This window comes from Cydia fagiglandana, chromosome 6 (assembly GCF_963556715.1).
Source record: "Cydia fagiglandana chromosome 6, ilCydFagi1.1, whole genome shotgun sequence".
NCBI lineage: Eukaryota > Metazoa > Arthropoda > Insecta > Lepidoptera > Tortricidae > Cydia > Cydia fagiglandana.
In genome coordinates, this window is record NC_085937.1 from 2,454,690 (window position 1) to 2,468,253 (window position 13,564).

Sequence of the window (13,564 nt, forward strand, 5' to 3'; positions counted from 1 at the left end):
GTCAAGGCTGCAATAATGTTATGAATAATTTATAGAATAAAATGCTGAAATAGTTTCGAGCTATTTTAATTTCCCTCACTCAGAACAAATCAATAAAAATATTCTCTCACTTAAACTAGAAAAATCACATATTGTAATGGTACTGCAAACAATCAAATACTGAATATAATTATGATATGAAGTAGAGCAGCTAGCCTCACTAATACAACTAATATAATCAGATAATCACTAACATAAGCCTTAGTAGGCATAGTGCTTGTTAGCAGCCAAGATATTGGCTTGTCATCACTATTGTCAAAAATGTCCACTATTACCCTTACTAGACATCACAACACAAAAACTCTTGGAAACTATGATATACAACATCATAGTTCAGCTGCTCACATCACTTGCTATATTTATGATTATTGCTTCAACAATGTTAATAAGACAATCATTTTTAATCACAAAAGTTAACTAATAAGAACAACAAGTTAGAATACAATCAATGTACTTTTTTTGCTACTGAAATCAAACATAAAATATTGTATAAGTAATTACATACCAAAGTATGTTCATACAATCTTGCAGATAATAAGATTTTTTTTACTGCCGCATATATTATAATAAACATTATACAGTTCAATGATTATTTCTTTCTAGACAATGAAAGATTTTTATTTCAGTTTCTAATCTAAGACAGATAAATGTAAATGTTCGTTTTTACAGCAATAATAATAGTAGTTGTCAAAAATATGGAACAATCTGTTGAGACCGCGACTGGATACATCTACTCATATACAGACTCTGTGTCTGACACTATTTATTTATATTGTCATATAAATAAATTGTTTTAGACATATAACTATTTAGTTTGCCACCATCATGTGTATACAGCATAGAATAGACTGTCTGTAGCTAAGAAATAATTCTTGTTAAGATTGCTTTATCCTTGTAAGTGCCACGGGCCCACGGTTCTATTACCTATAACACAAATTACTTCAATACGCTTTAAACCATTTTCAATTGGAACAGTTTCTTTTCTTTTGTTCCATTCTATTTAAAAAAAAAAACAACAAATTCAATCATATTTCCTTCACCATTGATTTCAAATTCAAATGGCATTTTTTTAGTGGGCCTTAGGAGGCTATTGTATTATGTAGATACATGTGTAGATGATCCAGTCTTTAATTATTACATCTAACTTAGTGAATAGATCCTAAGTACCTTGTACTCTTGGTATTATAGTGCCTGGAGACAGAATCTAGCAATGCTATAGTATAGTTGTAAAATGTTGGCCGAGGCTAGGGAATATTTGTACCCGAAAGCTGTTTTTCTAATATTTGTAATTTGTATTGGTAAGCAAGTATTGATTATACACTGTGCTTCTAATTTTATACGGATTACATTGATTACAAAATTTAGGCGGATTCTGGTACTTACATTTTTTGTAATGAAATTCAATACATTCAGTACAACCATTCCCTAGAATTTTTCGTGTTACGCCAACGGACTTTTATCAGGAACCTATTAGAAAAATATTTTTCTGTAAAAGTTTGAATGTAACATGACAGTTATGTGAAGTGACTTCAAAGGTGTGAATTTCTGAAGCACTGTGAAATCTGAGCGGACTCTCTAGAACACTGTGTGCCTGTGTGGACTGCAAAATTCTACTTTTTTTTTCAAACAGATAGAATACAAACGATGGAATTAATATCATTTCCGGTTAATATGGTTGACGACTCGCACTTTTTCTAGATAAATCAAAACGTTATCAAAACTACCAGAAAAATGTATCGTAAAAAGTGATCAAGCAACTCGATCTATGTAGACAATGTTTACACAGACCGAGCGGCTCCACACGGTGATTTCTTGGCGAGGCGGCTCGCTCTGTATCTGATACCACCAAATAAAAACCCAGATTCCAGTGTTCTAGAAAGTCTGCATCAGCGAAGCCCTGTGTTTAGGTTGGAGTGTCAGTTTAGTTGGCGGCGACGGCGGGCGGCTCGGGCTTGTCGTGGCGCTTGCGGCCGCGCCGCCCGCCGGCGCCGCGCTTGTCGGCTTGCACCTCGAAGGGCGAGTCGGGGGTCGTCACGTCCGCTTCCTGTGGGGAAAAAATTGCGTTCTTAAATGGTTGGTTTGTAACGTTACACGCCATAACATGAAGATTTAGTCGACTTTATAATCATAATCGTTTATCTTGAAGTATGAATAATGTTTTAGTCAAAAAGTGCCTAAGTAAATGGTACTGCAGCACAGGAAAACCTAAAAAGTTCCTGCCACACTCGGTGTAAAGATAAAGAAAATGGTGGCCTCCCCAAACTGTTCGATTGGGTTACAGCTATTTAGTGCATTTCTTATTACAAAACAAGGTGGTCGGTTAAGTGATAAGATATGATTAAAGTCACCACCCGAAGGCATCGCCTACACCTCAGCTTGACTGTTGGACAATTAAAAATTCAATGACGTTATTGTGGCATTAAATAAATCGATCGAATTGATTGCATATGACCGTAACTAAACTTGCAAGGATCTCGTTTGGGAGCTAGTTTAGTATACCGTCTATCTAAACGTTTGTGAAGCTACAGATGTGTATGTACCGTGACGTTGTCCCTGGCGTCGGGCGGCGCGGGCGGCGCGCGCTGCTTGTGGCGCGGCGGCGGCTTGTGGCGCGGCGCCGCGCCCGCCGGCTCGGGCCGCAGCACGTTGCCCACGGCCTTCGTGCGGCCCTCGCGGAACACCTACAACAATACATACTTTAAAACTGAAACCAGCTTAAAATAACTATTAAATATAAGACCCGGGTATGTCCTTAAACTACGTCCAAGACCACCGGTGGACGGGCAGCAGCGTCCCTCAAATTCGGGGTACTCGACTGCGATCGCCAACCCGCCTGACAAGCGTGGCGATTATGGCATTTACCCCCCATAAGGGGGAGGCCTATTTTCAGCAGTGGACGTCTTATGACTGAGATGATGATTAAATATAGGCGGTTGCCTCGGGAAGAAATTGCTGCGTGAAGCAGCATGGTCTGCGAAGACGTGCCTCAGCCGAGGCAAATACCGCTTCACAAAAGCAACGCCTCGGGCAAAGGACGACTTGAGATACCAAACTGCTTCTCGCGGCAATTTCCTCGTGATCGTAATGTCCGTAATTAATTAAAAAATTAAGTCCTGATGGCGTAGGAAACGTATGACGATTGACCTGTGACTGTTGAAGTCATCATCATCATCTCAGCCATAAGACGTCCACTGCTAAACATAAGCTGGCAGGCGGGTTGGCGATCGCAGTCGGCAACACCGAATTTGAGGGACGCTGCTGCCCGTCCACCGGTGGTCTTGGACGTAGTTTAAGGACATACCCGGGTCCTGACTCGGGTCCGGGACTGTTGAAGTACCTATTTTTAATACAAAATCCAGCCAACTCACCATCCTCTGCCCCCGCTTCAGGTACTCGGGGTGCTTGATGAACCTGAACCGCACCAGCGCCTTGTCGCCCGTCCTTAGGCAGTCGCGCGACATGGAAAGGATGGAGGCGGTCTGCCGGATGGAGCCGCAGTGCACCATGGCCTGGTAGCGCGAGCTGATGGTGGTGGGGTGGTGCAGCACGAGGATCTCGCCCTCGAACTGCCAGCAGGCTTGTGGCTCCAGCGCCGGAGATACCATCACCATGCCCTGGCGGAGAATATAAGGTTAATAAAGCAACTGATGTCAAAATAACTTTGTTATCAATAGTTTGAATAATGTTTCATATTGAATTGCTCCGAAACTGAATAGAAACTAATTGGAATCTACCGTGTTCTGAAAAACACACAATTAAAAGGTTTTAATTTCCGGATTACATTTCAACCCATCTTTTAGAACTAGCTGTGACTTAAATCCTTCAAGAGAGCATGATTAGCCACCTCACGTATCTATCTTCTTGGAAGCGAACGAGGCATCCCGTCCAATCTTCTAACGCAAACAGCGTTGGATATCATTTGCTGTGATAACAGTATGTCCATTAGCAGCAGCGTGTCGTTTACTCTGATCACCCCTGTTAGCGCTACTAACTCCTAATAGCTTGTAGCCTGTCTCACCTTGCGTATCTGCGAGCGCTTGATCTTCTTGAGAGCGAAGGAGGCGGTCTGCCCGCCGCGCACCTCCGACACCTGCATGCGCTTGCGGTGCGGTGGATGGACTTGACGGTGATGGGCGTGAAGCGGCCCAGCGGGTCGGGCCCTAGCAGCAGCGTGTCGTTCAGTCTGATCACCCCTGCTAGCGCCACTAACTCATAATAGCTTGTAGTCTGTCTCACCTTGCGTATCTGCGAGCGCTTGATCTTCTTGAGAGCGAAGGAGGCGGTCTGCCCGCCGCGCACCTCCGACACCTGCATGCGCTTGCGGTGGATGGACTTGACGGTGATGGGCGTGAAGCGGCCCAGCGGGTCGGGCCCTAGCAGCAGCGTGTCGTTCAGTCTGATCACCCCTGCTAGCGCCACTAACTCATAATAGCTTGTAGCCTGTCTCACCTTGCGTATCTGCGAGCGCTTGATCTTCTTGAGAGCGAAGGAGGCGGTCTGCCCGCCGCGCACCTCCGACACCTGCATGCGCTTGCGGTGGATGGACTTGACGGTGATGGGCGTGAAGCGGCCCAGCGGGTCGGGCCCCAGCAGCAGCGTGTCGTTCAGTCTGATCACGCCGGCTAGCGTCGTGCCGGACACTACGGTGCCGACGCCCTAGAATAGTTATTTGTATGAGGACAAGTGGACAACTTGGGGCAGGGAATTGGAAGATTATATTTCTCGATTAGTATTCCTCGTGTTTTAATTTACGAGAAAATTATTTATGAGAAAAGACACATTCAGTAACAATTAATATTCATGTCGCGCACTCTCGCCTTGATAATAACTTAAGGCATGTTCAGATATTTGCGAGCGCCATGGCCGCTCCGATATATCTGATGGCGACTAAACACACAGGATCGACCGTACTGAAGTCTTTGAAAGAAGTAAATCAACATTCCTGATGTGCAACTCACCGGCACGGGATAAGTGTCGTCGATCTGGAACTCGGCGGGCTGGTCGTCGCTGGACGGCATGCGCGTCTTCAGCAGGTTCAGGAACATCGTCAGCAGCTCCAGGTTCAACAGGAAGCATAGCCTGCTGATCTTAGAGTAACATTAGACGCATCGGCACGGAGTAAGTGTCGTCGATCTGGAACTCGGCGGGCTGGTCGTCGCTGGACGGCATGCGCGTCTTCAGCAGGATCAGGAACATCGTCAGGAGCTCCAGGTTCAACATGAAGCATAGCCTGCTGATCTTAGAGTAACATTAGACTCACCGGCACGGAGTAAGTGTCGTCGATCTGGAACTCGGCGGGCTGGTCGTCGCTGGACGGCATGCGCGTCTTCAGCAGGTTCAGAAACATCGTCAGCAGCTCCAGGTTCAACAGGAAGCATAGCCTGCTGATCTTAGAGTAACATTAGACTCACCGGCACGGAGTAAGTGTCGTCGATCTGGAACTCGGCGGGCTGGTCGTCGCTGGACGGCATGCGCGTCTTCAGCAGGTTCAGGAACATCGTCAGCAGCTCCAGGTTCAACAGGAAGCATAGCCTGCTGATCTTAGAGTAACATTAGACTCACCGGCACGGAGTAAGTGTCGTCGATCTGGAACTCGGCGGGCTGGTCGTCGCTGGACGGCATGCGCGTCTTCAGTAGGTTCAGGAACATCGTCAGCAGCTCCAGGTTCTCGCCGCTCACGTTCGACACCAGGAAGATTGGGCATAGCCTGGTGGAAACGAAATGTTTTAGCGTAGCTTAAGATAAAAATTAAGTGTCAGTTGTGAGGGTGGCCTAGCGGTAAGAGTGCGCGACTTTCAATCCGGAAGTCGCGGGTTCAAACCCCGGCTCGTACCAATGAGTTTTTCGGAACGTATGTACGAAATATCATTTGATAAGTATTTCGGCGAAGGAAAACATCGTGAGGAAACCGAACGAATAAAAGGTCTAGTTTACCCTCTGGGTTGGAAGGTCAGATGGCAGTCCCTGTCGTAAAAACTAGTGCCTACGCTAATTCTCGGGATTAGTTGCCAAGCGAACCCCAGGCTCCCATGAGCCGTGGCAAAAAATGCCGGGATAGCGCGAGGAAGTTGACGATTAGACCCATAGCGGATAAAATACTTATTATAGCTAGTTGTTATCCTAAACCGTACCTTTGCGAGACAAAATTGGTAGCGCTGACGATGACGTCATCTTTGGTCTTCACCATCACGGGCACCTTGCGGCAGCCGGACGACTTCAGTATCCTGATCAGCAGCTTCAGGTTATCCTGGGAAACAACAAACAAATATAATATTTAAAACTCTCGCCTTTTGATCAAACAAATATATTTAAAACATAAAGCCCCACAGGAACATGGGAAATGGTCTAAGGAACCTAAAGATTATTTCGCCAGATGACAAGCCAAACTCACTAATTACTAAAAAAAATATTACACAAACATCAACCTTATTTAGGTATTCATATGGTTCACTATGGCTGTTAAATTGTGGTAGTAATTAGTGAGTTTTGCTTGTGATCTGACGATTTTAAGAGCCCTCTGAAATTATACCCTATTTGATAGTGTTATGGTCGATTTTTTATTTGTTTAGTAGGGGGCTATTCATAAATTACGTCATTTCAAATTACGGGGGGGGTCTGGACATCGGATGACGGTAGCATGAAGTAGGAGGAAATGGGGTCATTTGAAGCATGGTTTTTGGACGATTATAGGGGGGGGAAGTCAAAAATCGTTAAAAATCGATGACGTAATTTATGGACAGCCCCTAGGTATTACCTGTAGAACGTTGGGTGGGCACATGTCTATCTTGGTGACCACCACGAACACGGGCACGGAGAGCGCCAGCGCCAGCCCTAGGTGCTCCTTGGTCATGCCCACTATTCCCGCGTTCGCCCCTATCTGTAACAATATCACTGCATTCATAAAATGTTCAAACTATTCATGCTAAAGACATTTTTATTACAAAAAGTTTAAGGTTGCTTTGACTGCCTAAAAGCAAGCTGAAGTGACTCTCTCTACCAGCAGAGAATTTGAAATAGAGGAATTATGTAGTCAGGCAGTATTTACTGCCCTCTTTCGACACAAATACACTTTTAGAACGCCATTTGACTTTGATCCATATTTTTTCACTGATATGTGTTCACAATGGCATTCTAAAAGTGTTAATCATTTGTGTCGAAAGATGGCAGTAAATGTACTGACTACATAATTTTCTTTGCCAATACTCCTCTAATCTAAATTCTCTTTGCTACCAGTGTGGTTAAATAACATCTTTACCCTAAGATGTCTCTATATATGATCTCGTCCTGAGCTCTCCAAACTAGGGTCCATCCAGTGGAAAAGGCTCACCATAAGCATGCCGAAGTCTGGTGCGTGGCCGGTCATGCCGAACACTGTGGTCTTGAGGTAGCGCTCGTGGCCCGCGAGGTCGATGAACGTGATGACCTTGGAAGACTTCTCGCAGATCTTGACCCAGTCTAGCGTTCCGTGGTCTGGTTTGTTCACAACATTGCCTGAGAAAATAAATTAGATATTAAGTGGACCCAAATGTATGACTGTTAGGTATGAATAACTTTAATTATCAGATAACAACTAGCAAAATCTGGATCATTAAAACTAGAAGAAACGCTTCTTGAACTTCAGGAACTTCTACTGCTGATCGATTTGCATTAAGCATATTACACATGACATTGGAAATGTCGTTAATCATTGTTGCCGACAAAGCCCCATTATTTAAATAAGCTTTTATAAGGGAGAGGGAATATGGGAAAAACAATGATTTTGAACTTTATATCAAAGTCATAAGGTTCAGTTTAGCGTAATGTCTGAACACCTTTATGCCCGTTAAAGGGTTAATTTTGAAACCTCGAGGAGCCCTCAAACTCCTCAAAGATGGATGGCAATATTCCAGAATTATTTGAATACTCACCCATGCTATCAAATCCCAGAATATCGTTGCCAACAGAGCTCGTCCGCCCGCTCTCCATTTCATGTTTGTGTCTGAACAGCCGTTGTCGCGCGTATCCCCTCCCGTTGTCGAGTTCGCCGTGTGTCAGTACGCCCAGGAGTGTGGATTTGCCGGCGTCTACGTTGCCTACTACTGCCACTCTGTTAGGACAAAGAATGGAGTGTAAATATTGGGTAAAAAATCTATAATATTTCATGTATTTATTCCGACATAGGTAAAAATACTAAGACGAACGACCCGACTCGTGGAATAAAGGCTTCGCAGCGAGGGGCGAGGGCACCAGCGCGTACCTCACGCTCTCGGTTCGCTCACACAAAGCGGGACAGGCGTACGCTGCTTACCACATCCACATACCTAATAGATATTACTCGTAGTGCTGCGTATTAAATATATTAAAAACGGGTCAATCACATAGTACTACGTACCTACAGTTTTCCGTTTACCAAAGTCCAAAACCGATGTTCAACAACGAAATGTCTCGAATCATCTTGTCTCTCACACATGGCGACGTAACGCGAGATCTTAACCGCTAAATAGTGACAGACTTACTATTTTGTGCCTTTAATGACTTGCTGATTGCTGAGAGCAATCGTGAGTTGAGTCTGAACAATGGGGTTGGCCGGTGGAAGTTTTTAGCAGGTGGCGCCATCATAGCTTGCCCTGTCAATCCCTAGAATTGTGTCAAATTTTTGTTTTTTAATACCCTGGATGCCAGCCCTTTAAGCCAAATCTCATAGAAAAAGGGGCAAGCTATGATGGCCAACGTCGCGTCGCGTCGCTTTGCGTTCACTCCACGCTGCAATGCTAGGAAAGCTTAAAGACAGCGTGTAATATGAGTAGTGTGTACCTGATCTCCATGAAGTCGGTGTGGTCGCGCTCGGCCCGCAGCAGGTACTGGCCGGTGAGCAGGCCGCGCTCGTCGCCGCCGCCGCAGTCCCAGCGCCGCAGCTCCACGCAGGACACGCGGGACCCGCTCACCAGCGACTGTAGCGTGGCCACTGATGCGCTGTACTCGTCCTCTGTGAGACCTCGTCCATCTGTGCAAATTGAGACGAATTATATGTGTTCTCTAACCTATATACGTAGCCTTACTCTTTAAAATGGCATAGAGATATCCTTGGAATTGTCAAGTGTTTCTAAAATCCTATTTACATACTAACATCTCATTCTTTTCTGAACCATTAAGGTCCACAGAGAAATTTTCTGTAGTCAATTGTACTCCACAGAGAAAATTTTATCATATTCTTAGCTAAAAGGCTGCAATAAAATGTGAATCCAGTTTTTTTTCCATAGCTGACTTCATAATGCTGAAAGAGTAATTTATTGACCCCTTGGGGCTCTTGGAGCCCAGTGTCATCATTTGATGTCACATATTATTCAGTATTGAGTCTTATTATACTGGGTATAAGATATTGTATATAAATGCCTGGGTTTCGACGGGTTAATATCTTTTATTATGTAAGGTATCGTCACGTCACGGTAATATGGTAATGTACAGGGTAGATAAGATTACAACGGATTGCATTACACTATCACGGAACAACATATCTGAAGCGTGTCTGCCATAAACATCGAAATGTTAACAGTTTCGGCCTTATCTCTGCCGTTATTATTAAACATTATTGCAGTTACTACCTATTTGCTACAAGGTTGATTATTAATTACTTGTAGTAATGACTTTAGAGGAGGCAACTATTTTCTTTTAACATGTTGGTAAATTATAAATATTCTAATTAAACATTAATTAGTTAATTGAACATAATGTAATGTGTAATAACTATAGCATACTGTTAGTTTGTAATTTGTTACTGTTTCTAGTTAAATAAAGAATAATAAAGATATTTACATGAGGAACTACCTGTAAACAGACACATGAAGAATATGGTGTAAACTATTAAATTATCAGTTATTTTGATTAAGGGAATCCCTGCTATTCAATGCTCCAATGTTACCAGATCACAAAATTATAATACAAACGATAGTCAGGGGGAGTAGCAACTATCAGTGGCCTATTTTATAAAGCTACAAGTTACAATTTACAAGCGGAAGTCTCTTTCTAACCCTATGTGTTAGAACGAGACTTCCGCTTGTAAATTGTAACTTGTAGCTTTATAAAATAGGCCACTGGTTTAGAAAAATGCTTTGACTTGATACTATATTAATTTTGTTTTTTTTACACAACCTATGAACCTATTCATTACCCATAATTAAACTTCTGCAACTAACCTTTTGTAATTACAATTAAATCAACATTTTCTATCAAGTGAGTAGGTAGAACTTCATAAAAAAATATCTTAAATTATGGGCAGATACCTAAATTCATACACTTTTCAATAGTGGCAACCAAATGGTTTTTGGACAGAGTAAATACTTATACATAGAGGTTGGTAATATAAAGAAAACACAAAGAACACATACCCTCTCCTTGTCCTATGTCATATATGATTTCTCCGTTGCCTGCCTCCAGCCTCTCCATGAGCTGCTTTCGCAGCAGGTCATACTCGTCGGCCGATGGACTCACCAGCACCATCTAAACATGTTGAGTTACTAGATTCATCATTTTCACATATGCAGTTAAAGTGCAAACTTTGCAATTTTATGCATTATGATGTGTTCAGGTAAGTAATTTCGGATTCTGTAGCTTGTCAGTAATTCCGTGAATTTACCATACGATAATAAAATTATGAGTGATTTTCGGAATTACCTCAAATTCTGAGGTATTCAGTGCTAACCATAGACCCTTTACCACAGACCAAGAATTAAATAGGAGACTTGCGAAACAGGTTCTTTGATTCATAATTTTCTAGCTACCTAATTTGATAAGGTTTGATAAGAAGTAGAATTGAAAAATTGAAATTGAAGAAGTAGAATCAATTATCATACATAGCCATTATTTAACAACTATGTCCTTTTAATATGCTTATCTAAATTTCATTACAAAAACAAACAAAGGTCAGTGTTACAATAGTTGTAGCTAGAATGAGTCATATTGCATCATTGTTTTGGGATTCTACCAAGGAGGCCTGTACAAGTGTACAGGTTACAATTACAACACAATTAAAATTCATGGCTCATATTGCATCACTCTTTTAAGGACCCCCTAGGAGAGTTAACACAACAAAAGGTGGAAATTACACATCTTCCCTTGGTTATATAAATTTTTACCTGGTCAATAAATATTGATATTTTTTTTATAACTCCTAAATAGGTATCAGACAAATATATACCTATCTGTATAGCTGGGAGTGGAAATATATCAATAAACCTTGAAATCAAAAGTAAACATTGTTTCAGGCCAAGGTTCAGCAACAAAAACCTTAATCATTTACCACCTGTGACCTAGTACAGATATTATTTAGTTAAATAAAATACTATAGAAAACAAGGCAAAGAGTTAACGTTGGTTAGTGGACTGCGATTTCACGTTTTTGGACTGTTCACCACTAGCATGAGAGGACACACGGCATTTTTAAGCGGGAAACATATGTTTGTAAACAAAACGGACCACCCACCTTTCCTCTGATGCTGGAGTAGTCTGTTTCGCTCTCTTTGTAGCCCTCCATCTCCGGGAGCGGTGCCGCCGCTGCGGGGGACTCCGCGTCGTTGTCCATGTCCAGTTCAGATCGCGGGAATAACAACACTTCGTATTACACAATTATGTCATCACATAACTAGACGCCACTCGTACTCCCACGTTTGTATTCGCTGCAAATAAACAAAACAAGATATAAAAAGTCACACAATGTCAATTGAATACTAAATAATGAACAAAATTTAATCGGAATAGCGACAAAAAATACTACGACTATTTCACAGCGCTAAGTTACGAAAATAGATTTGTAAACGTATGAAGCTTTTTGGCAAGATGTTAATTTCGCGTTTATTGTAATTCAATAAAACTCACTAGTTATAAATTAATCGTCGATAACTATTGAAAATAGCTCGCTACACCAATAACAGATGGAAAAAATGCCAACTTTTTGACAACTCGACTCGACATTTTCCTTTCTAGTCCGGTATTTCATCGTTACACAAAAATGCCCTGTCTAATTTTATTTCTAATAAACTCGTGATTATAACTGTGACTGAAATAGCTAAAGTAATATGAGAGAAATTGCAAATGAAACATGAAGTGCCAACATAACAATTTTATCTATTGACATAACGCATGGCGAGATTGGGTAAGCCCCTTTTTTTGGTTTTCTTATTGTATCTGTATACGCCATGAAAACGTCGAAAAAGTAAACAAGTGGAGGATGTGATTTCTTTTATAATTTATTGAATTTTATACAAAGAAGCACTGTAATTCGTGATATCGATTCGATACTATGATTCTTTGGATATCGCTGTCCTTGAACAATCAGTATGGGTGAAGATTTTAGTACATCCGATTGTTCGTGGAAGAAAATGGTAATAGCGAAAGCGAACGACGAGTGGATCTCTACAATAAAATCTGAACAGATCGATGCACACAGAGCCATGAATACTTCGGATTTTAGTTTGGACGCTATCCAAATGCCCTTCGGCGGCGTGAAGGAGGAGCCGAATATGGAGCGATCGTACCAGGAGTACGGGGACGACGGGTCATCGACGGGGCCAGAGGACCCGCTGTTGATCGAAGAGTCGGGTGCCGCCGGGCGGCGCAGGAGAAAGGGCTCGGGGCCCAGAAGCGAAACAGAAGAGGAACGGGCTGCGAGGTTGGCCAAGATGTCGGCGTACGCCGCGCAGCGGCTCGCCAACGAGACGCCGGAGCAGCGTGCGCTGCGCCTCAAGCGCATGTCAGAGTACGCGGCGCGGCGACTGGCGCACGAGAGCGCCGAGCAGCGCGCGCGGCGCCTGGCGCGCATGTCGGCGTACGCCGCGCGGCGCCTCGCCAGCGAGACTCCCGAGCAGCGCCGCACGCGCTTGGCGCGGATGTCGGCCTACGCCGCGCGCCGACAGGCCCTCAAGAAAATCTCTAACCCTGCTGCTAACTCTCACCCCTTTATAGAGCCCAACTTTCCACAGTTGAACAATGACATAAACAACCAAAGTTGAGAGCAAATCAGCGGGGTCTGTAGTGATCACTGGATTTAGCTACCAATTATGATGGTGTTGTCCTTTTTATTGTGACAGAAGCTCTATTTGAATGTGGGATTTGTCCGGGTGACATTAGGAATTGAATAGGATTGTTTATGGAAGTTTACTTTATTCTAACTTTATACAATGTGTATTATGCAATAACTGAATTTAATATTATATTAGTGTTGTTGTAAATAATTATCTGCTTTTTTATGTTTTTATAGAGTATTTATTTATGTATACTGTGAGGTTTGCTAATGTAGAGCAGCATAGTACCCGTGAGGTATTGAGTGTTTATCTTGGCACATATTTTTACAAGTATAATTGAGATTTTAATTGTCATGTGTACCTTTCAAAAGATCACAATAAATGCATTTTGTATGTTTTAGTGACATTTATTGTTATTTTATTTATATCTTAGTTTCTCACTGTAAAGACACTTGTATATGCACCATTGTTTTCACAGGACAATTGTGTTAGGTGAAAATGTCTTGCTTTCTTGGGTACAGTTGTAGGTCC

The 13,564-nt window shown here is 42.6% G+C and overlaps 2 protein-coding genes across 2 annotated transcripts; one reads left to right on the top strand and one right to left on the bottom strand.

Moving 5' to 3' along the window:
- Nucleotides 1–50: 50 nt before the first annotated feature.
- Nucleotides 51–12,007, bottom strand: LOC134664957 (GTP-binding protein 1). The gene is made up of 13 exons (XM_063521688.1): nucleotides 11,889–12,007; nucleotides 11,497–11,689; nucleotides 10,404–10,515; nucleotides 8,833–9,022; nucleotides 7,947–8,125; nucleotides 7,367–7,530; nucleotides 6,794–6,916; nucleotides 6,171–6,286; nucleotides 5,602–5,746; nucleotides 4,489–4,695; nucleotides 3,408–3,653; nucleotides 2,580–2,720; nucleotides 51–2,083 (listed from the first exon to the last, which is right to left on the bottom strand). Exons 2-13 carry the CDS (start codon nucleotides 11,593–11,595, stop codon nucleotides 1,961–1,963), a joined length of 1,845 nt encoding a protein of 614 aa, XP_063377758.1. The 5' UTR covers nucleotides 11,596–11,689; nucleotides 11,889–12,007; the 3' UTR covers nucleotides 51–1,960.
- A 177-nt stretch (nucleotides 12,008–12,184) lies between these two features.
- LOC134664958 (zinc finger protein 821-like) lies at nucleotides 12,185–13,440 on the top strand. The gene has a single exon (XM_063521689.1). It carries the CDS (start codon nucleotides 12,350–12,352, stop codon nucleotides 13,019–13,021), a length of 672 nt encoding a protein of 223 aa, XP_063377759.1. The 5' UTR covers nucleotides 12,185–12,349; the 3' UTR covers nucleotides 13,022–13,440.
- The last annotated feature ends 124 nt before the right edge of the window (nucleotides 13,441–13,564 follow it).